Raw genomic sequence first — 27,217 nt, 5'->3', positions numbered from 1 at the left:
GATGTTTGGGGGAGAGCTGGGGGGGATGCTCGAGGTGGGTCAGAGGGTGATACTGGAGGGGGATTGGGGGGATGATGCTGGAGGGAGATGTGGGGGGGTGATGCTGGAGTGGGATCGGGGGGTGATGCTGGAGGGGAGCTGGGTGTGATGCTGGATGGGGATCAGGGAGGTAATGCCGGAGGGGGATCTGGGGGGGGATGCTGAAGGGGGATCAAGGGATGATGCTGGAGGAGAAGTGTTTGGAGGGGAATGCTGGAGGGGACCGGGGGGTATGATTCTGGAGGGGGGGGCACTAAGATGCTGTAGGGGATCAGGGTGGGGGATCGGGGTGATGCCGGAGGAGGCCAGGGAAGGTGAGGATGTTGGCGGGGGCCCGGGGGGGTGTTGTCGACGCGGGGCCGCGGTGCCCTCGCCGGGCGCTGCCCCCCATCCCCCCGGCCCCCCCGGCCCTGTCTCCTCCCTCCGCCCGCCGCCTCCTCCCGGCCCTGGGCGGGGTTTGGCCCCGGCTCCGGGAGATGGTGGAGCCGGTGTGAGCGGCGCCGGGGCTGCAGCCGGCTGCGGCCCCCCTGGCCCCAGCCCCGGGGGGGACCCCGGCCCCCCCCCGGCCCAGCCATGCCCGCCGGAAGCAACGAGCCCGATGGGATCCTCAGCTACCAGGTGGGGGGCAGCGGCACCGGGGGGGATGCCCGGTACCCCGGGGCGGGCTGTGCCGCCGGTGCGGCCGGAGGATGCTCCGTGGCTGCTCACTGCGGCATTTCCGATGGCGGGGGGGGACATAGGGGGAGCGAGGGGGGTGGGGGTGCATGGGGGAGGCGAGGCGTCTGCAAGGGAGGGTGCATGGGGGGGCTGTAAGGGGCGTGCGAAGGGGGTGAAGGGCATCCGCAAGGTGGGGGGGTGTAAGGGGGGTGGTAGGTGTCCGCAAAATGGGGTGCTGGGGGTGAGCAAGGGGGCGTCAGGCCTTTGAAGGGGGGTGTAAGGCATCTGCAAGGTGGGGGGGAGAAAAGGGGAGGGCGAGGGCTGCTCAAGGTGGGTGCAAGAGGGATGTGAGGAGGGGGGGAAGGTACCTGTGCGATGCCTGTTGGGGGGCTCCCTGCTGGGCCCCCCTTGTCCCCTCCTCCACATCTAGAAGTGACCCCCTGGGGATGCCGGGGGCCCTTTGGAGGGGGGACAAAGGCTGCTGTCCCCGCGGAGCCCCACGCCACTCAGTCGTGGGGGGCTCAGCTATTGTCCCCACCAGGCGCTGGCGCGGATGTGCCCGGTGCTGGGGTGCAGACAGGGGGCAGCTGGGTGGTCCCCCCTGTTTCAGCACCTTGTTGTCCCGGGGAGGGCCCGCCTGGCCCCCGCTGCACCCATGGGACGTGGCTGGAGGAGCTGCTCTCGATGGCAAACGAGAGGTGGGGAATTCACTCATCTGCCCTAAAATTACAGCTCACGGGAAAGAGTGAAAGGAATTTACATCTCCCACAGCAAGGGGTGATGGTCACATCCCAGTGATGCTTGGCCCTGACCTGCGTCCCCCCCTCACAGCCCCACTTTGGGGCTCTGGAGACCTGTCCCCCCCTGTGGCAAGCACCCGGGTCCAGTCCCCATCACCGCTCGAATCGTGGCCCGGGAACTGGAGGGGTCCCCGCGCGAGGACGGTGCTGACCCCCACGACAGCAAAGGAAGGAGCCACAGGGACGGTGGTTTCATCTGTGCAAGATGGAGCTGGAGAGGGGCGAGGAGGGGGTGTCCTGCTCCCCTACCAGAGCAGCCCCCCAGTTTGGCCTCCATTACCCTCATCCCATAACAAAACTGGGAGCAGTGTTACGAATTACACTTTGGGTGAGATTAATTACATTAATCTTCCCTCCCTCCTGCTGCCGGTGGCTGGTTCTGTTGGAGTGTGATGGGAGGAGGGGGCTGTGACACGAGGTTTGCCAGCTCGCGCGGAGATTTCAGCCCCCCCCAGCACCAGGAGGACTCAGAGCCGGACCTGAACCTCTGCTTTGTGCTTTTCCTTGTCCTCAATTACACCAAAGCTGACCCAGGGAGATTTTTCTTTCTCTAACCAGAGGAGTTGCACTGAGGCAGGTAAACTGAGGCAGGACACTCGAAAATCCCTCTGTCTCCTGCTGGGACAAAAAAAATGCAGCAAAATAATAGTTTTGAGTTTTCTTGAGATGGACGTTGGGAGAGGATGCACCGAGCTTGTGACATGAAGGGGTTCACTGCACCCGTGTCCAAACTGGTGTTCCTCCTCTGCTCCAGTGATTTCCGATTTCATTTTTACAAGCAATAATTACTTTCAACCTCCCGACACAACCAGATTCGAAGCCGCCAGCTGGAGATTTGCGCTTCGAAAACAGTGAATTGGAACCCTCTGGCTGCTCCGAAACTCAAAAGGGAGCGATGCAAAGCTCAGCATCCCCTTTCCCAGCCCAGTTTTGAGGATTTGGTGTTTTCCAGGCTCCTGTCGGCAGTGGAGAAGGACGGAGAGGGAAGGCGAAGCGTCTGCAAGTGCTGGTACCCGTGCTGGGATGGGCTATACTTTCTTTCCGGAGGCGTCTCTCCTTCCTGCTCCATCCCATCCCAAGCCAACGGGTCCACAAATCCCACAGACCTATTAAATCCTTACATCCTCCCGCAAGTTCCTCAATGAACTGACCACGCCGAGTCCACTCGAGTGGCTTAACTGGGAGCGAGTGAGTTTTGAGCGGGGCCGTTTCAAGGCTTGCCGCGATTTTGGGGATGCTGCGATGGCGGTGGGATGGTCGGAGCATCTCGCTGCGGACGCGGAGGTGCCCACTTGTCCTGTTCCCTCCGATAGTTGCTCCTGAAGCTTTGATCTTAACTAATAAAAAAGCAGCGGGGATCCGGGCTGGGATCACGATGGGATTTTAACCAATCAGACCTCGGCGTCCCCGTCCTTCGCCGTGTTGTTTTACACCCGTGTCACCTCTCAGGGCAAGCCGGGCAGGTAACCTTTGTGCCAAGTGGCGCCGGGGAGGAAGTTCCGTGGAGCAAATGAATTTGCAGCATGGAAATGACAGATTAGCTCAGCTTGGAGCACAAAGTAGAGCTGGAGATGGCTGGAGGAAGCGAGGAGAGGAAAAAACGTGGCTGATGTGGACATGTCGGTGCCATGCCGGGACTCGGTCTGGCTAACGAGGCTTTGCTGAAGCACCAGAGGGAGGGAGGCCGTGCCAGAGCCAGACCTTTTCCCATTTTGCTCACCTTTCACCCCAGCAGGATGTGGCGTTTACACCCCGTTTCTCTATTCTGGACAGTTTTTGCTCCAAACAGAGCTGTTTTCTCCCCATCTCCTAAGTTTTCCAAGCTGGAATAGTCTTGGGTTTTAAATCACTGCCTGCGTGCGCATCATAGAGTCTGATTAAAGGATTACCAGGAGCTGGTAACTGGGGATATGCTGGTTACTCTGCGTGCCACGGAGCTGCTCTCAGTCAGGGCTGCCCTGGTGTCCGGGAGGATCTGTCCCTCTGACTGAGCTGCAGATTCCATCATCCCCCAGACCGGTGTCTGACTTGAGGCTGAACCAGAACGCGGGTGCCAATATGGCGCTTCTGGAAGAGTTACAGGTAGCGTGGCTGGGCTGAACGTTCCCAACGAGCGAGAAAACTCCCCAAAATCCCACTGGCACGTCCGCGGAGCACAGCAGGATGGGCAGAGGGAGATGCTTTGCCGTGGGAAGGGCTGCCGGGGGCAGGTTTAGCGTCACTGGTCGGAGGATGGATGCTCCATCCCTGGAGACGTTCAAGGCCCGGTTGGACGAGGCCCTGAGCAACCTGATCTAGTTGGAGATATCCCTGTTCCTTGCAGGGGGGTTGGACTAGATGACCTTTGAAGGTCCCTTCCAGCCCGAACCATTCTATGATTCTATGAAAACAGTTTCTAAGTGAGAAGGAGACTTTCCCCATTTGCCCACCGGGTGTCTGAAAGCTGCGACTCCAGATCCCCCCATTTATTCCCACTCCGACACCCATGTAACGCGCTTGGCCTTGCAATTTGATTGAAATTGCAATTTAAAGCAATTTTATTAAGCCCTTTCGTCCCGTTCCTTTTCCGAGGTTGGGATTTGTTGGTTTTTTTTTTTTCCAAGTCCGGAGGGGAGCAGGATGTGTTGCTAAGGAGGGATGGAGGGTGGCAGAGGCTGTCATGGAGAGAGAATGGGGAAGCCACAGGCGCGTGATCATCCGGCTGCCAGGTGACATGGGCGAGTCCCGGGAGCTGGCAGGGAGGGAGCAACAAGTCGTCTCTGAAACTGGTCCTCAGGGACCAGCAAAGTCATTTCCAGACAGGAGCGTGTGTTCCTCTGGCTCGTCCAGTTAGCCGGTGACTGGGAGGCGTGCGCTTTCCCAGGCATCGCTGCCGCGTGGTGGCACATGATGCTGTTCAGTCGAAGCAGGAATTTGGAGGATAAAAAGCAGTTTTCACTCAGTGTTTGCAGCTTAAATAACAGTAAGTGATTTATTCTCTATTTTTTAAATTAAGTTTTCCTGGTTAATGAACGACAGGCAGCGTATGCCAGCGCAGCATTTGAAGTTTTACTGGAAAATTACAGCTTTGGTTGTTTTGGGCTGTTCCCCAGTGCACGGTGTAGCTCTTGCTTCTTGAATTCTGTCCCACAGCCCTGCTGGTTCCCCCAGGTTTCTCGGTATTTTGCTCTTCTTCCAACTTCAGTTTCAGAAATGGAGCAACTGGGTGCGAACCTCGGCGTATTTTTTTTTTTGTTTGAATAATTTTGGGTCGCTGTGATGACGGCAACGGGCTTCCAAAGACAGACCTCAGCAATTTAACAGTCCCAAACCTTCCTCTTTGTGCCTTGAAGAAAGGAATAATTTGAAAATTTATTTCCTGATGGAAACTAAAGGGTGTTTGGGCATTGCAGAGTTTTTCTTTGCATGGGTGAAAAGAGTTTGGTTTTGTTGGATTGGTTCCTGTCTGTGCAGCAAGGAGGAACCGAGTGGCGGGGCCGTATTTTCTTTAGTATTTAATTACACAGCAATTAAAAGACAAAGTGCAGCCTAAAGAGGGGAAAAAATATCAAGTGTTTGCCGGAGGCCCATCTTCAAGCTGCTGTTGGGACCTGAGTGTGAGACATGGTTGGCTTTTTATTCCTCTGAACGCAGCAATCCTGGCAATCCCCTTCCCCGGCCCCGGCGGCAGGGGGAAAAGAGAAGCAGAAAGACTCATTTCTCTTTGTCCTGTAGTTCCCCTTTGGCTTTTAAGGCACAAAACCCCTTTGTGCAGCGCCGGCCGTGGTATTTCTGGCGAGGAGGGCATCAGCTCCCAGCCCTTGGCTTTTCCAAGGAGAAAAATGATTCCGTTTTCCACGGAAAGCGCGCTTGCAGCCAGGGTAGCCTCGTTGGGCTGAAGACGAAGCTTCGCCCTTGCAGGTTCTCGAGGGCCTTTGGAGGTTGTTGGTGGCCATCTCCTGTGGCCATGTGCCATCTAGTGAGTCCTGCAGGTATCACGCTTGGAGACTGAAAACGCTGTGATCAGAAGTGCAGAGTTGGGGATTTTTTCTCGAATTTGGAAAGTTTTTGCTTTTTTTTTTTTATGAAAGGAATACAATATAGGTGTATACAATATATACTCTCTCTATAAATACACAATCTGTAAACTGAATACAATAAAGGTGATGACACGTGCTGGTTTATTTGGGTACGTGAAGAAAAACCTCCTACAAGCCTCCTGGAGGAGGAGGCACGCGGAGGTGTGATGCTCATGGACTTGTGTGGACACAGGGGTGGATGATGGCTGGGAGGACCAGCCCCAACTTTTACCTTCTTCCCATTGCTGAACAGAGACACGACGAAGAGGCAGTGATTGACCAGGGAAGAACAAGCAACGTGGTCAATATTCACTATGAGAAGGAGGAGTTGGAAGGTGAGTCTCTGCTGAGATCCCAGTAAAGGGGCCACCAGCCCAGTGCGTTTTCCCATCGCACAAAGTCCCTGCGAGGTCCCTCGCTCGGTGTCACGTCACGTGCAGCAAAACAGGCCGTGCTGCTAAACAAATAAGCACAGTTATTTTCACATTTTGTAATATTGTGGCTTTTAAACAGAGGGAAAAAGCCCCCGCAGAGGCCACGGTGTGAGTTTTAGTCCCGGGGCTGGATAATTCCCGGCTCGTTTTCTTAACAGAGGCTGCTCCTGGCTTGGAGAGGCCGGGAGAGTAATTTGACGGCTGCAGACGCGGGGCTGTGATTTTCTTTTGTTGTGCTGGAGTTCATTTTCATGGGACTGAGATGATCTTCTCCTGTCGCCTTGTGCATCCAAAGATTTTAAAAATAATTACCTTCTGTTGCTGCTTCATGAGCATGTCTGAGCGTTGTCCAGCTGAAGCTGGAATTTGAGAAGAGGTTCGATACTTTCGGGGCACGTGTAGATGACCCCGAGCCATGACTTGTGCCCGGTTTTTGCAGAGTTTGAGTAAAATAGGCTGGGAAAAAAGGAGATTCCGTGCAAATAAAGTTAAGAGAAGCTGTTTTTTCCTCTTGGGATTTAAGCGTGGCTTCGCGAGGGACCAGCTGCAGCAGCCATTGCTGCAGTGCTGAAATTGCAGCAACTTTTTCACAGGCCACCGGACCCTGTATGTGGGCGTGCGGATGCCACTGGTGAGGCAAAGCCACCGGCACCACCGACCCCACAGCCAGAAGCATCGGAAACGGGAACGGGAGAAGGACTCTGCCCCGACGGAGCGGGGCTACCACTGTAAGTCCCGCCGTGGCGTTTGCTCAACTCTGTGGGGCTACGTGGGTGCTTGGATGTTCTGCAAGCAGGTCCACGTGTCTAATTCACGTGGCTTCCAGTTCTTCCCAGGAAAAGTGGTTTTATTTAGCAAGACTCTCTTTTAGAAAATTTTCTCCCTTATTGTTTTTTTTTAAGGCAGTAAAATTCATAATGGATTTAGGATCATCTCTCTTAGAGGGATCCTGGCTTTAAAAATGGAAACGTGGGGAAGGAAAGCAGCCCATCCTTACGCAGAGGTGGAACAGATGCTTCTCCTTTTCCATGGCTCTGTGCAAGCCTGGACAGACCCAGGGGAGAATCATAGAATGGTCTGGGTTGGAAGGGACCTTAAAGGTCATCTGGTTCCAACCCCCTGCCACAGGCAGGGACACCCTCCACTACACCAGGTTGCTCAAAGCCTCATCCAACCTGGTCTGGAACACTCCAGGGATGGGGCAGCCACAGCTTCTCTGGGCAACCTGGTCCAGTGCCTCAGCACCCTCAGAGGGAAGAATTCCTTCCTTAGATCCCATTGAAATCTCCCCTCTTCCAGTTTAAAGCCATTGCCTGGTGTCCTGTCACTCCACACCCGTGTCCAAAGCCCCTCTCCAGCTTTCCTGTAGCCCCTTTAGGTACTGGGAGGTGCTGGAAGGTCTCCCCGGAGCCTTCTCTTCTCCAGGCTGAACAGCCCCAGCTCTCCCAGTCTGTTTCCATAGCAGAGGTGCTCCAGCCCTCGGATCATCTTCGTGGCCTCCTCTGGCCCCGCTCCAGCAGCTCCGTGTCCTTCTGCTGTTGGGCCCCCAGAGCTGAAGGCAGCACCGCAGGGGGGGCTCAGGAGAGCAGAGCAGAGGGGCAGAATCCCCCCCCTCGCCCTGCTGCCCACGCTGCTCTGGGTGCAGCCCAGGACATGGGTGGCTCTCTGGGCTGCCAGTGTACGGTGCCGGCTCGTGTTGAGCTTTTCATCACCCACCACCCCCAAGTCCTTCTCCTCAGGGCTTCTCTCCAGCCATTCTCCACCCAGCCTGTGCTTGTGCTTGGGATGGCCCCGACCCATGCACGGGACCTTGCCCTTGGCCTTGTTGAACTTCATGAGGCTCTCACAGACCGACCTCTCCAGCCTGTCCAGGTCCCTCTGGATGGCATCCCTTCCCTCCAGTGTGACCAGCACACCACACAGTTAGTGACATCAGCAAACTTGCTGAGGGTGCACTCGATCCCACAGTCCATGTTGCCAACAAAGGTGTCAAACAGCACCGGCCCCAGTACTGACCCCTGAGGAACACCACTCGTCACTGGCCTCCCCTTGGACATTGAGCCATTGACCACAACTCTTTCAGAGTGACCATGCAGCCCATAGAAGGGCCAGCCCAGTATTTATAACTGAACAAGTGCCAATCCGATGGCCACTTTGCCTGTGAGCTGTATTCAGGGGCAGTAACGGGACGGGGCTTTGTCTTCTGCCCCCAGACACCCCATCCCAGCGGGTGCAGTTCATCCTTGGGACCGAGGAGGATGAGCAGCACGTTCCTCACGACTTGTTCACCGAGCTGGATGAGATCTGTGTGAAAAAGGGTGAGGGTGCTGAGTGGAAGGAAACAGCAAGGTAAGTCTGTGCTGCCGGGTGCGGTGGGAGAGCAGTCGATGCGCTGGCAGCACGGGGGACACGAAGCTCTTGCAGCTGGTGGTGCGAGGAGCCTTCTCCTCCTGCCACCGTGCAGCTCCGTCAAAGGGGCTGCAGAGCTGCGGCTGTTTTCCTGCAATGGCGCTGATCGCACTCCATCTCCGCAGGTGGCTGAAGTTTGAGGAGGACGTGGAAGACGGCGGCGAGCGCTGGAGCAAGCCCTACGTGGCCACGCTGTCCTTGCACAGCCTCTTTGAGCTGAGGAGCTGCATCATCAACGGGACGGTGCTGCTGGACGTTTGTGCCAACAGCATTGAAGAGATTGCAGGTACTGTGGGCACCGCGTCCCTCTGGGAACGGCCGAGTTGGGCTCGCCCTGGTGCCCTTCTCTCTTTGAGTGCGACCATCCAGCCAATTCCTTATCCACCAAGTGGTCCATCTGTGAAATCCATGTCTCTCCAGTTTAGTGACAAGGATGTCATGTGGGACACGGTCAAATGCTTTGCACAAGCCCAGGTAGACGATGTCAGTTGCTCTTCCCTTATCCATCAATGCTGTAACCCCATTATGGAAGGCCACCAAATTAGTCAGGCAGGATTTGCCCTTAGTGAAGCCATGTTGGCTGCCACCAGCCACCTCCTTATTTCCCATGTGCCCTAGCATAGTTGCCAGCAGGTTCTGCTCCATGATCTTGCCAGGCACAGAGGTCAGACTGACTGGCCTGTAGTTCCCTGGGTCTTCTTTGTTTCTGTTTTTAAAAGATGGGGGCTATGTTTCCCCTTTTCCAGTCGGGAGGAACTTCACCAGATTGCCACGACTTCTGAAATATGATGGACAGTGGCTTAGCAACTTCATCTGCCAGTTCCCTCAGGACCCGTGGATGCACCTCATCAGATCCCATGGACTTGTCCACCTTCAGGTTCTTTAGATGGTCTCGAACCTGATCTTCTCCTACAGTGGGTGGTTCTTCATTCTCCCAGTCCTGCCTTTGCCTTCTGTGACTTGGGCTGTGCCGCTGGAGCTCTTGCCAGTGAAGACTGAGGCAAAGAAGTCATTGAGAACCTCAGCCTTCTCCATATCCCGGGTAGCCAGGTCCCCCGTTTCCTTCCGGAGAGGGCCTACATTTTCCCTAGATCTCTTTATCACTGACATATCTATAGAAGTTTTTCTTGTTACCCTTGATGTCCCTGGCCAGATTTAGTTCTGTCAGGGCTTTACCTTTCCTAACCTGATCTCTGGTTGCTCGGATAGTTTCTCTGTATTCCTCCCAGGCTCCTGTCCGTGCTTCCACTCTCTGTAGGCCTTCTTTTTGTGTTTGAGTTGGCCCAGGAGTTCTTTCTTCATCCATGCAGGCCTCCTGGTGTTCCTACCCGACTTCCTCTTTGTTGGGATGCACCGCTCCTGAGCTGGGAGAAGGTGATCCTTGAATATTAACCAGCTTTCTCAGGCTTCTCCTCCCTCCAGGGCTTCATCCCATCGTACTCTACCAAGGAGATCCCTGAAGAGGCCAAAGTCTGCTCTCCTGAAACCCAGGGCAGTGAGCTTGCTGAGCACCCTCCTTGCCTCCCTAAAAATCTTGAATTCCACCATTTCATGATCACTGCAGCCAAGGCTGCCCTTGAGCATCACGTTCCCCACCAGCCCTTCTTTTTTGGTGAGAACAAGGTCCAGCGAAGCACCTCTCCTCGTTGGTTCCTCTATCGCTCGGAGAAGGAAGTTATTGTCAATGCATTCCAGGAACCTCCTGGATTGCCTGTGCCCTACTGTGTTGTGCCTCCAACAGATATCAGGGTGGCTGAAGTCCCCCATGGGGGCCAGGGCTCGTGAACGTGAGCCTGCTCCCATCTGTCTATAGAGGGCCTCATCCCCTTGGTCTTCCTGGTCAGGTGGCCTGTAGCAGACCCCCACTATAATGTCCCCTGTCCCTGCTTCCCCTTTAATCCTGACCCATAAGCTCTTGGTCAGCTCCTCATCCAGCCGCAGATGCAGCTCCGTGCACTCCAGCTGGTCACTGACATAGAGGGCAACACCTCCTCCTCTTCTCCCTGCCTGTCCTTCCTAAAGAGCCTGTACCCTTCCATTCCGACTCTCCAGCCATAGGATTCATCCCACCATGTCTCCATGATGCCAATAAGATCATATTCCTGCAGGCACGCACATCCATCTCTTACTCCTCTTGTTTGTTCCCCATGCAGCGTGTGTTCGCATAGAGGCATTTAGGTTGGACATCCAGGATTTATGAGTTTTTAAGTCGGAGTTTATCTGGCAGATGAGCAAGCCGTGTATTTCTGTGGGGAAGATAATTGAAGTTAATTGAAAAAGCAGGTTTGGAGAAATTCTCTTTGAGTGGCAGGTCTCCCTTCAGCCCTTTCAAGAGCTGGAGAAGTCAGAGCCGTTCTTAGCACGTTTCTCAATGGGCTCGGCAAATTGCGGTCGATCGGCCAAGGAAACTCTGGGAAAGTCTGTGCAAAGATTGCTTGTCATTTGGTTCAATGGGTAGAGTCAGACAGAAAGGCCACATTGGGCACAGCCTTCCATGGGGGATTTAGGGGTCGGGACTTGAGGGGTTTTCTGCTCCGACAGCTTCATTTCCCTTTGCCATGCCCAGATATGATCCTCGGCCAGCAAGAACAGTCCATGGAGTTCGATGAGCGCGTGCGGGCAAAAGTTCGAGAAGTTCTTTTGAAGAAGCATCACCATCAGAACGAGAAGAAAAGAAACAACCTTCTCCCCATCGTCCGCTCATTTGCAGATGTGAGCAAGAGGCAGTCAGACCTGCATGTCCCCGACAAGCCAGGTGAGGGTTTCTGCCAGGGACTGGCACCAGGTGAAGGTTTCTGCCAGGGACTGGCACCAGGTGAAGGTTCCTGCAGAGTTTTGACCCCATTAGGCTTGTCCTGCCAAAGAAGTGTCCCAATTGCTCCTTGACCATCTTTCTGAGTGTCCTTCTTTTTCCTGCCAGCTCAAACGCTCACCCCTCACCCTTCTCCCACCACTGCAGAAGCTAAAAATGGGGTGAACCATGAGACCAGCACTGTGGATTTAAGCAAGGTGAGACCCTCGTCGCTTTCTCACGCCTTTAGGGCCAGATTTGCTCCTGCAGACTCGGCTGCAGAGCGTGCTGCAGAGCGCTGTGGGCTTTGCTTTTGGGGTAATCGCCTGAAAATCACTTGTTGTGCCCAGGCGGAGCTGCACTTCCTGAAGAAAATTCCCGCTGGAGCTGAAGCATCCAACGTGCTCGTAGGAGAGCTGGATTTCCTCTGCCAGCCCATCGTGGCATTTGTCCGCCTGACCCCGGCTGTCCTCCTCTCGGGCATGACGGAAGTTCCCATCCCAACCAGGTCTGAATGAGAAGCACAAAGTTTTATTGTTTAAAAAACCAACAAAACCACATCAAATGTCCTGCATCTCTTTGGCATCCCAAGAGAACCAGGCCAGTGGGAGCAAGCACGTTTCTCCCGCTCACATCTCCTCGCCTTCGTTTCTCTCTTCCCTGCTGTGACTTTTAAACCTGTTGGCCAATTTGAACAAAAGTTGGCCCAAAACCTAAATTTGGGATTGGTTTGGATGAATTTCAGATTCATCGTGCAGTCGTTGAGCCTCTGTGTCCCCTCTCGAGCCGCGCTCTTGGTTGGCAGCTCGCCAGGATTTCTTTGGGTGCCCTTTCAGCGAGTGCATGTTCTTCTGCCTCATTTTGTTTTTCTTGGCCAGGTTCCTGTTTGTTCTGCTTGGACCACAAGGAAAAGGCCATCAGTACCATGAGATCGGCAGGTCCATGGCTACTCTGATGACGGATGAGGTGAGATAAGAGCCATCTCCGGGCCTTTTTTGCCTTTCGTCCCCTCTCCCTGGCTCTGTGGTAGCGAGGAAGAGGATTTGCTGTCCCAGCTGCCTGCAGCTCTCCCAACAGTGCGCCCCTCATTTGCACTCCAAAGCAAATGGGCGGATTTGCATCAGCCCACATCCTGGAGGTTGAAATCCTACGCAGGTTGTGTCCTGCACCTCGTCCTTCTTCCCAGGGTCCCCAGCACACTGTCCCCAGTGGTGGCATTGCCAGGCCCAGTGAAACTTCTCCTTAAGCAAAAGGGTATGGTGCGCCATGGGGACGGGAGCCCTGTGGAGATGATTACAAATACCACGGTGCACCAATTTTACCTTTTGGGGGAATATTTCCTGCTGTTTCCACCAGGAAATTTGGGCGAAATGATGTTGCGTTTAGCCAAGACTTTGTTGCCCTGGTTGGGACATCCGAGGTGAGTTGTCCTCTCACCAGGTTGTCTCTTACTGGCAGGTTTTCCATGACGTTGCCTACAAAGCCAAGGACAGGGCTGACCTCGTTGCCGGCCTCGATGAGTTCCTGGATCAGGTCACGGTGTTGCCGCCGGGAGAGTGGGATCCATCGATCCGAATCGAGCCCCCAAAAAATGTCCCCTCGCAGGTGGGTGCTGCGGCAGAGGGAGGCACGAGGGGGACGGGCGGGACGGCAGCACGGCCGGGGATGCTGTTCAGGGTCACAGGGTCCCAGTGGGGCACAGTCACGCACCCAGACCAGAAGCAAAGGAAGCCAGTGGCTACAAACACCTTTGATCTTCTTTCCATTTGAACAGGACAAAAGGAAGATGCCAGGAGCTGTCGATGACAGCGCTTCTCACAGCGAGCCGGAGAAACACAGCGGTCCTGAGCTGCAGCGGACGGGAAGGTGTGAGCTGCAATAGTTTGGGGTTTTTTTCTGTTTCCTCTGAAATCTGAGCATGCCCCTTCCCTTGTGGCAGGTTTCTGGGGTGACCTGGCTCAGTGAAGGGGCTCCACATGACCAGCTTTGTCCAGGCAGAGCTCTGCTGCTTCCCAAAGCTGGGGCTGTTGCGATAAGAGGGAGAGGCTCTCAGCTTAGGTCCTTCTTGTTTTTGTTTGGAGGGCTTTGCTTTTGTGCCTCAGTTTCTGCTGGGTATAGAACGGGAGAAGGAGACAGCTTCTTCTGAGCAACGAAAGCTCTTCTGTGCCTGTGATTCTCCTTTTCACAGCATCCCAGAATGTCAGGGATTGGAAGGGACCTCAAAGGATCATCCAGTCCAATCCCCCTGCCTGAGCAGGACCACCTAGATCAGATCCCACCAGAACGCGTCCAGACGGGTTTGCAACATCTCCAGAGAAGGAGACTCCACAACCTCTCTGGGCAGCCTGTTCCAGTGTTCTGTTACCCTTACTGGGAAGAAGTTCTTCCTCATGTTTAAGCGGAACCTCCTATGTTCCATTTCTTCTTGTCCTGTCATTGGATGCCACTGAGAAGAGCCTGGCTCCATCCTCATGACAGTCACCCTTTCCATATTTATAAACATTAATGAGGTCCCCTCTCAGTCTCTTCTCCAAGATAAAGAGACCCAGCTCCCTCAGCCTTTCCTCATACGGGAGATGCTCCACTCCCTCCATCACCTTTGTGGCCCTGCGCTGGACCCTCTCCAGCAGTTCCTTGTCCTTCTTGAACTGAGGGGCCCAGAACTGGACACAATATTCCAGACGTGGCCTCACCAGGGCAGAGTAGAGGGGGAGGAGAACCTCTCTTGACCTACTCAACACACCCCTTCTCATACACCCCAGGATGCCATTGGCCTTCTTGGCCACCAGGGCACATTGCTGGCTCATGGTCATCCTGCTGTCCACCAGGACCCCCAGGTACCTTTCCCCTGTGCTGTTCCCCAACAGTTCAGTCCCCAACTCGTACTGGTACATGGGGTTGTTCTTACCCAGGTGCAAGACTCTACACTTGCCCTTGTTGTATTTCATTACCTTTCTCCCTGACCAACTCTCCAGCCTGTCCAGGTCTCTTTGAATGGCAGCACAGCCCTCAGGTGTGTCAGCCAGTCCTCCCAGTTTAGTGTCATCAGCAAACTTGCTGACCGTGTACTCTATTCCCTCATCCAAGTCATTGATGAATATGTTGAACAATACTGGTCCCAGTACCGACCCTTGAGGGTCTCCACTGGATACAGGCCTCCAACTGGACTCTGTCCCATTGACCACTACTCTCTGGCTTCTGTCCTTCAGCCAGTTCACAGTCCACCTCACTACCTGATCATCCAGACCACACTTCCTCAGTTTAGCTGTGAGGATGCTGTCGGAGCCTGTGTCGAATGCTTTACTGAAATCAAGATAGACCACATCCACTGCTCTACCATCATCCACCCACTGGGTGATGTCCTCATCAAAGGCTATCAGGTTTGTCAAGCATGACTTCCCCTTAGTGCAGCCATGTTAACTGCCCCTAATGACCCTCTTATCCTTGATACGCCTGGAGACAGCACCAAGGAGAAGTTGTTCCATTATCTTTCCAGGGATGGAGGTGAGGCTGACCAGTCTATAGTTACCTAGGTCTTCCTTCTTGCCCTTTTTGAAGACCGGAGTGACATTTACTTTCCTCCAGTCCTCAGGCACCTCTCCCATTCCCCACGATTTAGCAAAGATGATGGCGAGTGGGCTGGCAATGACATCCGCCAGCTCCCTCAGCACCCGCGGGTGCATCTCATGAGGACCCATGGATTTATGGATGGCCAGGTTGCTTAACTGGTCCCTAACCAAGTCCTCATCAACCAGAGTAGAATCCTCCTCTACCCTGACTTCCTCAGGAGCCTCAGGGTTCTGGGGCTCATCAGGATAGCCTCCAGCAGTATAGACTGAGGCAAAGAAGGCATTCAGTAACTCTGCCTTCTTCTCATCCTCTGTCACCAGGGCACCCTCCTCATTCACCAGTGGGCCTACATTGCCTCTAGTGTTAGTTTGATCTGCAATGTATTTGAAGAAGCCCTTTCTGTTGTCCTTGACCTTTCTTGCAAGGTTTAATTCCAAGGAGGTCTTAGCTTTCCTAGTTGCCTCCCTACATCCTCTGACAGCAGACCTATATTCCTCCCAAGTGGCCTGCCCCTCCTTCCATGATCTGTACGCTCTGTTTTTCCACTTGAGTTTGCCCAACAGTTCCTCATTTAACCATGCAGGTCTCTTGGTGCCCTTTCCTGACTTCCTACCTGTTGGGATGCAGCAGTCTTGAGCTCGGAAGAAGAGGTCCTTGAAGGCTAACCAACTGTCTTGGGCCCCTTTACCTTCCAGTACTCTGTCCCATGCGATTTCTCCTAGCAATTGCTTGAAAAGATCAAAGTTGGTCCTACTGAAGTCCAGGGTTCTAGTTCTGCTAGGCGTTCTCTTCCTGCCACCTAAGATCCTGAACTCCACCATTTCATGGTCACTACAACCAAGGCTACCCTTGACCTTCAGCGCTTCAACCAGACCCTCCTTATTAGTGAGAACAAGATCCCGCAGTGCTCCTCTCCTAGTGGGCTCATCCACCATTTGCATCAGGAAGCTATCATCAATGCACTGAAGGAACCTCCTGGACTGTGGATGGCTGGCTGAGGGGGCCTTCCAGCAGAGATCAGGATAGTTGAAGTCCCCCATGACAACCAGGGCCTGCATTTGCGAGACCGCTGGCAGCTGCCTGTAGAAGGTCTCGTCAACCTCCTCCTCCTGATCCGGTGGCCTGTAATACACACCAGTAACAGTATCACACATGCCAGATTGTCCTTTAATTCGCACCCACAAGCTCCCAACGTGCTCCTGATCCGCCCCTGGACAGAACTCAATGTAGCCCAGTTGCTCCCTCACGTAAAGAGCAACTCCACCACCTTGCCTTGCTGGCCTGTCTTTCCTGAAGAGGACACAGCCATCCATGACCACATTCCAGCCATGCGAGCTGTCCCACCAAGTCTCAGTAACTGCTGCCAGACCATAACCCCTGATGGAACACAGATTTCTACCTCCTCCTGTTTGTCCCCCACGCTGCGTGCGTTGGTGTACGGGCATCTCAGAGCCAGCTGAGCCACCGATGTCACCCTGGGGGGGTGGGAGGCCTTATTCCCTGAGCCCAGTTTACTGAGCCCAGTTATATCCCCCTCTCCCTTCAATCCCAGTTTAAAGCCCTCTGGATGAGCCCCAACAGCTCATGAGCAAGAATCCTTTTCCCCTTTGAGACAGCTGAAATCTGCCATTTGCCATCAGACCCGGGTCTGTGAGAGCCTCCCCATGATCAAAGAAACCAAATTTCTGTGGGTGGCACCAGCCTCTGAGCCATCTGTTACCCAGGTGTGTTCCCTGTCCCTGTCTGTGTCCTCTCCTGCCACCAAAGGGGCTGAGGAGAACACCACCTGCGCTCCTGGCCCTTCAACCAATCGCCCCAATGCCCTGAAGTCCCTTTGATGGCTTTTGGGCCTCTCTCTGCGACCTCATCAGTTCCAGCCTGCATGACCAGTAACGGATAACAACCAGAGGGCTGTATCAGACAGGGAGTTTCCTACTGACATCCCTGACCCGGGCCCCAGGGAGGCAGCAGCTTCCCCGTGGGTTGGGTCCGGTCGACATACTGGCCCCTGTTCCCTTCAGAAGGGAATCACCTCTGACAGTCACCCTCCTTTTTCTTTTAACAGGGGCAGCCAGAGCGCGTGGGGCTGACTGTGTCACCTGAGGCACCCCCCTGGGTGGGCCCTCAGCTATATTTTCCTCTTCTGAGGAGGTTTGAATGCCGACGGCAGTCCGACCTGGCTTTGGTGACACCTCCAAGCAGGGAGAACCATCATCCTCACTGTTATCCCGTTCCCCTGGCAGAGCACCGTACCTGTTCTGCAGGGACACCTGGGGGGGCGGGGGGATTGCCAGGCAGTTGCGCTTGCCACGCCGAGCAGGGACCTTGTGCCATTGCCCCCCATCCCCTAATTCCTCACGTTCCCTGATCCCCTCTAACCTCTCTGCTTCTTCCAGCTCTGCCACAACCAGATTATGGAAGCTGGCAATTTCCCTCTCGCTTTCCCTAGTTTTTCTTAACCTACTCACCTCCTCCCTGAGCTCCAGCACTTCATCCTGGAGCTGCGCCACCCGGCTTAGCAGGTCATCGACCTGCTGGCACCTCACGCAGCCATCCTCAGGGTTGCTCCCAGCTACCAGGGAAAAGCTATGACTTTCCTGACAGCCCGTGACCTGAACACCAACATCCCTTCGAGTGGGTGCTGAAAGCTTTTGCAGCGAAGAAAACTCAATGTGATCTGCCAGGAGAACAGTGTTTTTTTTCCTTCCTGCAGGCTCTTTGGAGGTTTGATCCAGGACGTGAAGCGAAAAGCCCCGTGGTTCCAGAGCGACTTTCGGGATGGACTGAGCCTGCAGTGTCTGGCGTCCTTCCTCTTCCTCTACTGTGCCTGCATGTCCCCCGTCATCACCTTCGGGGGGCTGCTGGGGGAGGCGACCGAAGGCCACATAGTGAGCACCTCTCTCTCTGGGGTGGCATGGGGGAGGCTGAACCTCACGCCAAAGTCTTTGCTGCAGTGAATTTGCTTTGTTTTTCCCCCCTTACTGATTTCTTTCCTCACTGCTGCCTCTCTTCCCTGGACAGAGTGCCATGGAGTCACTGCTGGGCGCATCCATGACTGGCGTGGTGTATTCCCTCTTTGCTGGCCAACCTCTGACCATCCTCGGCAGCACAGGACCCGTCCTTGTGTTTGAGAAGATCCTCTACAAATTCTGCAAGTAAGGCTGGCTGCCGCGGCCGAGTGCTGCGAGCGCCTTCAGAAGGCGGCCGTGCTGGAGAAAAGTATTTAAATACAAATTTTCCTAAATTGCTCCTCATTTTCCTCGAAGGAAGGCATGGCTGGCTGGGAGCCTCTTGCTGGCCTTTCCACCTTTGTTTGATTTTGGTTTCCCAGGGACTACACGCTCTCCTATCTCTCTCTGCGGGCGTGCATCGGGCTCTGGACTGCCTTCTTCTGCATAGTGTTGGTGGCCACCGATGCCAGCTGCTTGGTGCGCTACATCACCCGCTTCACCGAAGAAGCCTTCGCCTCCCTCATCTGCGCCATCTTCATCTATGAGGCTGTAGAGAAGCTGATACACCTGCGAGAGACCTACCCCGTGCACATGCACAGCAAGCTTGACTTCCTCACCATCTACTAGTGGGTTTTTTTCCTCCTAAAACGCCGCTGCCCCAGGCCAGGAGCTCAGGGCTGCACCTCCATCGCCTTTCCCTTACGCGTGTCTTGGCTTCTCTCCTCCCAGCTGTAAGTGTGAGGCACCGGCACATCCCAGCAATGAAACCCTGCGTTTCTGGGAGAGCAAAAAGGTCAATGTGTCTCGCATCGCCTGGGAAAACCTCACGGTGACTGTAAGTGCTCTGAGCCACTGCTCCCTCGTGCCAGGGCCACGGGGTCCAGGGGCGTTGGCATGGTGCAAAAGTCAGAGCCCTTCGGGTGCTGATGGGCTTTGAACTGTTCTCGTGCTGGTCTGACAAGACGTTGCTCAAATCTAACGTATGGTTTTGACCAGCTTGGTCCTGGGAGGGAGAGTCCAGCTTGTCCCCAGCGTGGTGGGTGATAACTGTCCTCCTCACGCCTGTTGCAGGACAGTGTTTCTGCATGGGAGCAAGGTTAGGTGGGTGGTGTGATTGCTGTAGAAGTGGGAGGACTGAAGTTGGTGCCTGGAGGTAGTAATTGGCTCCTTAATTGGTTAAGGATGGGGGGCTCTTTTGGACTTCTTCATCCCCTCTTGGCTGTGTCCTTTGAGCCCTCCACTGGGAAGGGACCATTTGTCTCTTCTCCTTCCCTGTGATGGTTGTCTTGGCCTTCCTTCCCCATTCCCTCTTTCTCTCTCCCCAAGAGTTTCCAGCGTTTCCTTCCCCTCTGGTGTCTTCTTCAGCCATGGTTACCTGCCGTTCAAGCAGAGGGTGTGCCGTGGGTGTGGGGTACGGTGTCCCACCACATCTCTCCCTCTGCTCTCCTCTGTGTAGCTCGATGAGTCGCTTGTTCAGCTGCTGCTTCTCATTAAATACAAATCTCCATTGGCAGCAGCAGTTACACAGTCATGGATCTTGGAGCAAGATCCTCACAATCCCCCAGTTATCTGAGGTTTCCTTGCTGCATGTTTACTGCCTTTGTGTCCTGATGCTCTGTTTCTCCAGGAATGTCGGTATTTGCACGGAGAGTTTCAAGGACCTGCCTGTGGACAGAACGGCCCCTACGCACCTAATGTCCTCTTCTGGTGCTGCATCCTCTTCTTCTCCACCTTTGTCCTGTCAAGTTTACTGAAGAAGTTTAAAACCAGCCGTTACTTCCCAACCAGAGTAGGTAGAAGATGGTGGCCAGCAGCAGTCTGCACTTAAATTTCCCAAAATTACCTTCCCGGAGCACTAAGCAGGATTTGCCACCACTTGGTCAAGCTGGAAGACATTCACCTCCTAGGCCAAGCTCTCCCATCTGCTTGGATGTCCCTCACTCATCTCCATGAGTGCAAAATGATTGTAGCGTTTCCCACCTGTCTCGCGACCTGCCCGAGAGTGATTTTTTGCTCAGGCAGTGGGAAATCAGGTCTTCCAAAGTTGGTTTGTTTTTTTTCCACCTTGGGTACATGATGTACTCAAGGGGAGAGTCGATTCACATGAGGAGCTGCCAGAGAAGAAGACACTCTTGTTTCCTTTTGAGGAATAAATGATGCCTCAGTGCCGTATGCCCACTTTAGCTGTGAATGTGGCTGTGGTGGCAGACATTTGCTTGCTTATTGTTTTCTAAATTTTGGCAAGGTTTGAATTACACCAACCCTTTGCCACTTAGTTCACCTTTTTGTATTGTCTGACACCAGATCTCACAGGGAGAAACACAGCAAGAGTATCTAAGCAAGGGGTTTGGGTGTGTGTCCTCAGAGTGATGGGATCTTGTTAACTGGCCTCAATGCTGTTGACGTCCCTCACTTTTCCATCTCATGTGACGGCCCTGTTCGTGATGCCTTGTTGAGCTCTGGTTTCTCCCCCCAGGTACGGTCCACAGTAAGTGACTTTGCTGTTTTCCTCACCATTGTCATCATGGTGCTCATGGACTTCATGGTTGGGATCCCGTCGCCGAAGCTCCACGTTCCCCATATGTTCAAGGTAATGGGATGTTTTGACCTGGAGCTGGTTTCACCCTGTCATGTTGTGAGGTCAAGACGAGTGGTCTGTAACTTTGGCGAGTACACCAGTTTCAGTAGTACTATAGCCCACCCTCCTTATAATAAAAGGAGCAAAAGTCTCTGGAACTTTTGTATATAACTTTATTCATAGAATCATAGAATCATAGAATGGTATTTGTGACAGGACATAGATTTGTAGATAGCCCGTGATAGTGACTGACTACAAAAACTAACTTTGATTAAAATAATATAAAATTATTATTACTGATCTGTGATTACGCTAAATAGCTGCAAGATGTTAGTAACTAAGTGTGCATAACACAGAGTTCTTACCCAATAGGCGTCCCTATGTGGTGGAGAAGAGAGGTTCAGCCCGTCGACTGATCCCAGACGTCCCAATGGAGGTCTTCTCCCTAACATCCTCTTTGTCTTTTGCCATTTTATACTATTTCATTTCTTTTAGGTGGAGCTCGAGTGACTCTAGTCATACATACCTTTGTTAGGATTGGTAGCTTTTGGGATGGAGGTGTGTTTTGGTATTATAATGAGCAAAGTTCACCCCAAAGGCCAGCCACCTGGCAGCATGTTAAATACTAACATGCCCAAATGGCCTAGGTGAAGGCTTGGCCAGGTTCCCCATTGTTGAGGCAAGGGCCGTGATTTGTCTTCCTTGACAGTTGTGCGGTTCCTTTCCCAGCCATTCTTCTATCCTGGAGAACAGGGACGAGCCGTGGTACCTTCGTACCGCTCTGCTCCCCATTTCAAGGACACGGCACGTTCTGTTTGGCCAGGGCAGGCCTTGGCCATGCCAACCGCATTGTGTTCCTGGGAGTAGCAGCCGCACCTTGCCTCAGAGCTACCTTTAATATTACAGCTTTTGAGCTGAACTTTGTGAAAGAGTATTTTGCCATTTCCCCCCAATTTGGGTCGTTTTCCTATACAACCCCTGCTCCCGGGACTTTCTGGGGATGCCACAAGGTGATGCTGGGGCAGGACAGGGCTGAGTTGGGAGGAGATGCTGGTGGTGTGACCATCTCCTCTTCCACCTCCAAGCGTGGCATTTCCTTCTGGAAATGAGAAGCCAGCCCCAAAACTAGACACCTACAGAAGTATCTGTAGATGTTTCCAAAGAGGACACTGGCACTGCTGAAGCCCAGGGTGACAGAAAGCCGGTGCTGGAGGGGAAAATCCAAGCCAGTGAAGTGGCTGGGCTGGGAGCTGATCCGGATGCGTGTGCTTTGTTGCAGCCTACCAGAGACGACCGTGGGTGGTTGATCAACCCCATAGGACCCAACCCTTGGTGGACGGTGTTGGCTGCGCTCATCCCAGCTCTGCTCTGCACCATCTTAATATTCATGGACCAGCAGATCAGTGCTGTTATTGTGAACAGGAAGGAGCACAGGCTGAAGGTAAGGGGCTGCAAGAGATGACCCCACCCCCAGCCCACTCCAGGCTGCCAGTATGAGGATAAGCTCCTATTCCAAATGCTTTGGGAAGACATTGGTTTGGGACAACGTCAGTCTGTGTGGCGGGATGCTCCCCTGGATTAATGATGGCACAGGGAGCAAACACCAGGACAGCTGAGCTGAGCGATCTCTTGGAGCAGCAAATGAATCTTTGAGCAATGTAGAAGTGCACTTTGGTGGGAGAAGGAATCATTTTGATGCGCTGCCAGGGATGACTGAGTCCCGTCTTACTTGCCAGGGGTAGACATTCACCTGTCAATTGTCCTCCTTTTATTTGTGGATTTGTTTTTTCTTGAGAATTAGATTTCGCGCAAGCTCTGGAAATCCACTTTGTCTGATCTGCTGCCAGATTTTCATGCAAGGTGCTTGCACAAAGACTGGATACGTCCTCATTTGTTTCCTATACTTGAGTTTTGAAGAAGTTGACCTGAGCTCAAGTAGGGTTTGCGTCTGGCTCGTGATGTTGTCCTTGCTCTTGTGCTGTGGGATGCTCTGATTCTTGTTTTTTGCTCCCCACAGAAAGGATGCGGGTACCACCTGGACCTTTTCATGGTGGCCGTGATGCTTGGGGTGTGCTCCGTGATGGGGCTGCCCTGGTTTGTGGCTGCGACCGTCCTGTCCATCACCCACGTGAACAGCCTCAAAGTAGAGTCTGACTGCTCAGCTCCAGGAGAACAACCCAAGTTTCTGGGGATACGAGAGCAGAGAGTCACCGGCTTGATGATCTTTGTGCTCATGGGCTGCTCCGTCTTCTTCACTGCTGTGTTAAAGGTAAGAGAAAAAGGCAAAACACCCAACAACCACAAGCTTTTGGGAGGTTATATAGAACTAGACCCCTCTCTCCAGGTCTGAGTAGTTGTGGAACAGAGGAGTAGGAGATCCCAAACCTCGGGCCTTGACCCACGGTGGGAACCGGCCTTGGTTACGCTTTCCAGCCCTTCTGAGCCCCGTTTGGTGGGCTCGAGGCAAGCAAGGAAGACAAATGCTTTAATTTGCAGGTGTCTTCCAGGCCCCACTGTGTTTATGGGTTTCAATTCTGCGTGTTCGACCAGGACATCTGCTCTCTTTCAAACAGGCAGCACGTTACCAGTTGCAATTTACTCCCCCAGATGCCTCGCAGCAGCCTTTCCCAGTAGCTAAACACACACACGCATAAAATCCCTAATGGCTAAAATCCCACACGTCTCTAACCCTGTGGAAACTGGAAAGCTTTAGGCAATTTTAAGCAGTGCCTGTAGAAGAGAGTGGTAGTACTGAAAATGTCACTTAAAAAAACAAGATATTTTTTTTTCCCCCAGTTCATACCAATGCCTGTGCTTTATGGTGTCTTTCTCTACATGGGTGTGTCGTCGCTCAGAGGCATTCAGGTACGGACTCTTCCAGCCTGCAGCATGTTGGGTGCCTGCTATTTCGGCTGTGAGAGCAGGAAAAGAGCAGTGGGATGGGAAAAAGCTGTCTGAAAGGAAGCAGGGAAAATTCTTCGTGTAAGAGACAGATTGGTGGAGGCACAGGATGGATACAGGGCGGGAAGGATCGGGCCAGTTGAGCGCTCCATGTTTCATGGTTTCGGGCAGGTCGGCGTTTGGGTACGTGCAGTTGGGGGACTCGGTGCACAGGGAAGGCAATTTCTACCACTGGTGGGAATCCGTGCTGGGGGATTCAGTGGGCCGAGAAATGCTAATAACAGAGTAACGTGGAATAATTGGAATTTGGTGGGCAGCTCTCGTGGGCAAGCTGGCTTATAGATGGAGCGAAGGGAAAATGGGCGCTGCTCCCAGGAGGAATGTGGTGGGATCCAGGATTTCCGATTGCAGGCGAGATCCTGAAAACTCCTTCCACCTCTCATCAGGGCCAGCAACTTCCCGCAGTCCTGAGGTGGCAACTTTTCCCTTTTATTTTGCAGTTCTTTGATCGCTTGAAGCTGTTTTGGATGCCGGCAAAACACCAGCCGGATTTCATCTACCTGCGGCACGTCCCCTTGCGAAAGGTGCACCTCTTCACCGTGATCCAGCTGATCTGCCTCGTCCTGCTCTGGGTCATTAAGGTGTCCCGCGCTGCCATCATCTTTCCCATGATGGTAAGAGCCGGTGCCGCTCGGCAGCGGGATGTTTTCAGCGTTGGAGGGAGACACGGCATCGTCTCTGGCCCCATCGCATCTTCCCTCTCTTATTTGTGAAGGTTTTGGCTCTCGTGTTTGTCCGGAAAGTGATGGACTTCTGCTTCTCCAAGCGGGAGCTCAGCTTTCTGGATGACCTTATGCCAGAAAGCAAGAAGTTGAAGCTGGATGATGCCAAAAATGAAGCCAAAGAAGAAGAGGTAAAGCTTGCCGGGTGCTCGGGGTGGGACATCTCCCTCGGGCTGTTGGCCTCTTTCTATCACATCTTGTCTTGAAATGTTGGAGGCAGACCACACTCCATAGAAATAGATCCTAATAGCCTGGATTCCACATCGTGACCTTTTTTCCTTAAATAAGCACATAGCTTAACACTTGAATCAAGGTATAATTTTTAAAATGAGTCATCTATAACGAAGATCGTGGTGGTGATGATGATGGAAATATTTGTTCATAATGGTGTTTTTACCCCCCAAAACAATTGGAGTGAAAGGTCTTTACCCTGCTGCACTCACAGCTAAAGCTGCCAGGAGTCAGCAGGAGAGGGCAGCACGCAACGTGTTTGCTGAGTGTTTACTTCATCTCCGCTTTGATCAAAGGCTTATTTCCACCTTTTTATGTCAGGAGTCCCAGAAGATGATGGAAGCTGCTGCTGCAAGTTCAGTTCAGCTAAAAGTGGGGAAGACCAGTAACTTGGCTATCCCAAAGCAAAGCAGTGACAGGTAAAGCCCCACCAAGTGCCAGGATCCCCCAGCAAGATTAATGGGAAGGTGTTTGGCACCATTTTCTCTGCTTGTGTCTTTACTGAGCATCCCATAGAAACGAGCAGTCAGCTTGGTGGGAGAAGGGCTGCAGGAGGCGGTCGCGGGGCTCTCACCCCAGGCAGAGTGACTGCACAACTCGTGTTTGACCCCAAAAAACTTGCATCATCAGGGACTTCACGTTAGCTGGAGATCCTCATACTTCAAAATGAGGAGTGCAGCATGATCCGTACCAGCAGTGGCTTAGGAGCCCACTCCAGGGCTAAACACCAGCAAGAACCTTTGCTGATCTGTTGCTCTGCAGCTCTCAGGCTTGCCTCCCAAAATTCCTCATCCAGCCAAACCTCCTGTGCTTGTGCTGAGCTTTGATTCCCCGGACCCCCAGTTCCTTTTGCTGGTGCTAATGCGCTTGGCATCAGTTCCCATCGTCACGGATTATTATGTAAAATATTTATTGCAGGACTGATCCTTCTGAGATCAACATCTCAAACGAAATGTCAAAAACAACCGTATGGAAGGCTCTTGCAGCGAACACAGAAACACGCTGAATCGAGGGAGGAAAGAGGTAAAAGGATTGCACGTGAGCGTGACGGCGCTCCTCCGCAAGCAACGGCGCGTGCCCGTGGTTTTCCCGTGCTTTGGCCTGTCCCTGGGAACAGGCAGCGAGGACCGTGGCACGCAAAGCAGCTCCTCTCTGCCGGGGTGGTCCCACCAACAAGGGTGAATCAGAAGCAGGCGGCAGCTCTTCCACTGATGATGCTCTCGCTCTTTTTCTCTTCTCCTTCTCCCCAATTTTCATTATTTAGGAATGTGGACTTTGAAGGAGAGGAGCGAGAGCGTGACTCAGGGATGTGCCAGCGCAGACACGGGGAGAAACTGCTTTTTTTCAGTTGGAGGATTCCCGTTAAAGCCATGCCGGTGTTCCCAGTTATCCTTGGTGTGCTTCAGGCATTCAGTATCTCCAGACCAGCAAACTGAGGTGCACATCACAGTCCGTGGGAGTTGGGTGTTGTTCAGCCGCCGTGTGTACGTGCGTGTGTTGTAGCGGTTTTGTCGTGGCAGAGGGACTGCTACCGCTTTATCATTCAGTGCTTTTTTTTTAATATCTAATTCCTCCTCTCTCTTTTTTCCAAATATAAACTCTGAATGTACAAAATCATTTTCTGTTCTGTTTGACACATTCTCCACTTTCTTCTTCATTACGACCAGGTTACAGAATCACAGAATGGTTTGGGTTGGAAGGGATCTTAAAGGTCATCCACCTCAGGGGCCACCTCTGCGCCTCCCGCCAGAGCTGCCGGCTCGTGGCGGGTCACTCCGCTCCCGGCGCTTCCGGCCTCAGGAAAAGCCGCTGTGAGCCAAGATCTGCCGCCCAGCAGCGGGTCGGGCCAGAGGCAGCTCCCTTTGGCGACTGATTCTTGGGTCTGATCTGGTGTGGACGGGGTTTGGTCAGGTTTGGGGACCGGGCTTTCACTCACTCTTCTGTCTGTTGCTAGTCCCAGAGGGATGCCCTCCGCAGCAGGGCAGCTCCGGAGCATCCGAGCGTGGGGCTGAGGCGAACGAAAAGCGTTTGCTCCCAGTGCTCCAGTTTTACATTGGGGGATTTTCCACTTTGGCTCTGCCAAAAAAGCTGGAAGATGCCTTTTCCTCCTCCCTCTCCCTGCCGCTTGTCAGGAAGAAGCCGTGCAGCAGAGTTCTCACGCTCTCTTCACATTCTGGGGGGTCGTTGGGCTTCGGTGTCATCTCGGGCCCGTGCAGTCGAGTTGCGTGGCCGTGGAGCCTGGGAGGAGAGGGAAACCCAGAAGAAAAGGTCCCGTTGCCACCCTCCACCTTGCTGTGGGCTCCCCATGTGCTCTGGGCATCTGCAACCAGTGCCCCGTGCCCAGCTGGGACGGGTGCGTGAACCTTCCTGCCAGTGCCTTGTTGTGTCCCTTGCGGGAGCCTTTTTGGGCATCAAACCAACCCAAAATGGCAATGGCAAGTTGTTGCTCCTTGCAAATGGGTGGGGGCAGAAAAAAAAATCTACAATTGCTCCGTAAGGACGAAAGCAGCATGTCACCGAGCGGCGCCAAAATCAGGCGGCTTTCACAGGATGGGCTTTTGCAAACTGTAGTTTGACTGGTGCCAGTGTGGCACGGTGGCTGTCGGAGGGCGAGGAAACTGGTTTAGTTCTTTGAAATGCAGGGGAGGGGGAAAAAAAAAAATGCTTGGGGGAAGGGAAAGGTGCAAACCCTGGGTTTTCTTGCTGCTCTTCCTCTGTGATGCCCACGCACATCCCGTCCACGCTGCTGTCCGGTGCCTGGCTCTGAGCATGGGACTGCGCTTGTTGCTCCAACGTGCCGTGTCTCCCTCCCCAGAGAGAAAAGGTCTCATGGAGGAGAGCCCTGATCTCTCCACCATCTGGAAAATAAACGGTAATTGCCGTGGATGTATAAGCATCAAGGCAGTGGCCCACAATGGGTGCAGAGCTGGGTGGGTGTGGCACCAGTCCTGTTGCTGTCCTGCTTCAAAATGGAGTTATTTCACTCCTAATATAGGACAATTTTGGGTTTTCCTGG

The 27,217-nt window shown here is 53.5% G+C and overlaps 1 protein-coding gene across 1 annotated transcript; it reads left to right on the top strand.

Moving 5' to 3' along the window:
- Positions 1-612: 612 nt before the first annotated feature.
- SLC4A8 (solute carrier family 4 member 8) lies at positions 613-25,207 on the top strand. Its single transcript, XM_086630758.1, has 24 exons — positions 613-657; positions 5,808-5,889; positions 6,582-6,716; positions 8,202-8,337; positions 8,523-8,683; positions 10,964-11,152; positions 11,318-11,406; positions 11,539-11,696; positions 12,067-12,154; positions 12,647-12,793; positions 12,963-13,054; positions 17,472-17,646; positions 17,780-17,913; positions 18,090-18,335; positions 18,439-18,544; positions 19,337-19,498; positions 20,186-20,299; positions 21,567-21,728; positions 22,305-22,556; positions 23,084-23,152; positions 23,689-23,862; positions 23,964-24,101; positions 24,523-24,620; positions 25,120-25,207. Exons 1-24 carry the CDS (start codon positions 613-615, stop codon positions 25,205-25,207), a joined length of 3,240 nt encoding a protein of 1,079 aa, XP_086486884.1.
- Positions 25,208-27,217: the final 2,010 nt, after the last annotated feature.

Source organism: Tauraco erythrolophus, unplaced genomic scaffold (genome assembly GCF_009769465.1).
Source record: "Tauraco erythrolophus isolate bTauEry1 unplaced genomic scaffold, bTauEry1.pri scaffold_48_arrow_ctg1, whole genome shotgun sequence".
Taxonomy (NCBI): domain Eukaryota; kingdom Metazoa; phylum Chordata; class Aves; order Musophagiformes; family Musophagidae; genus Tauraco; species Tauraco erythrolophus.
The sequence above is the reverse complement of the archived record's forward strand: the minus strand, read 5'-3'. Positions and strand labels throughout refer to the sequence as shown.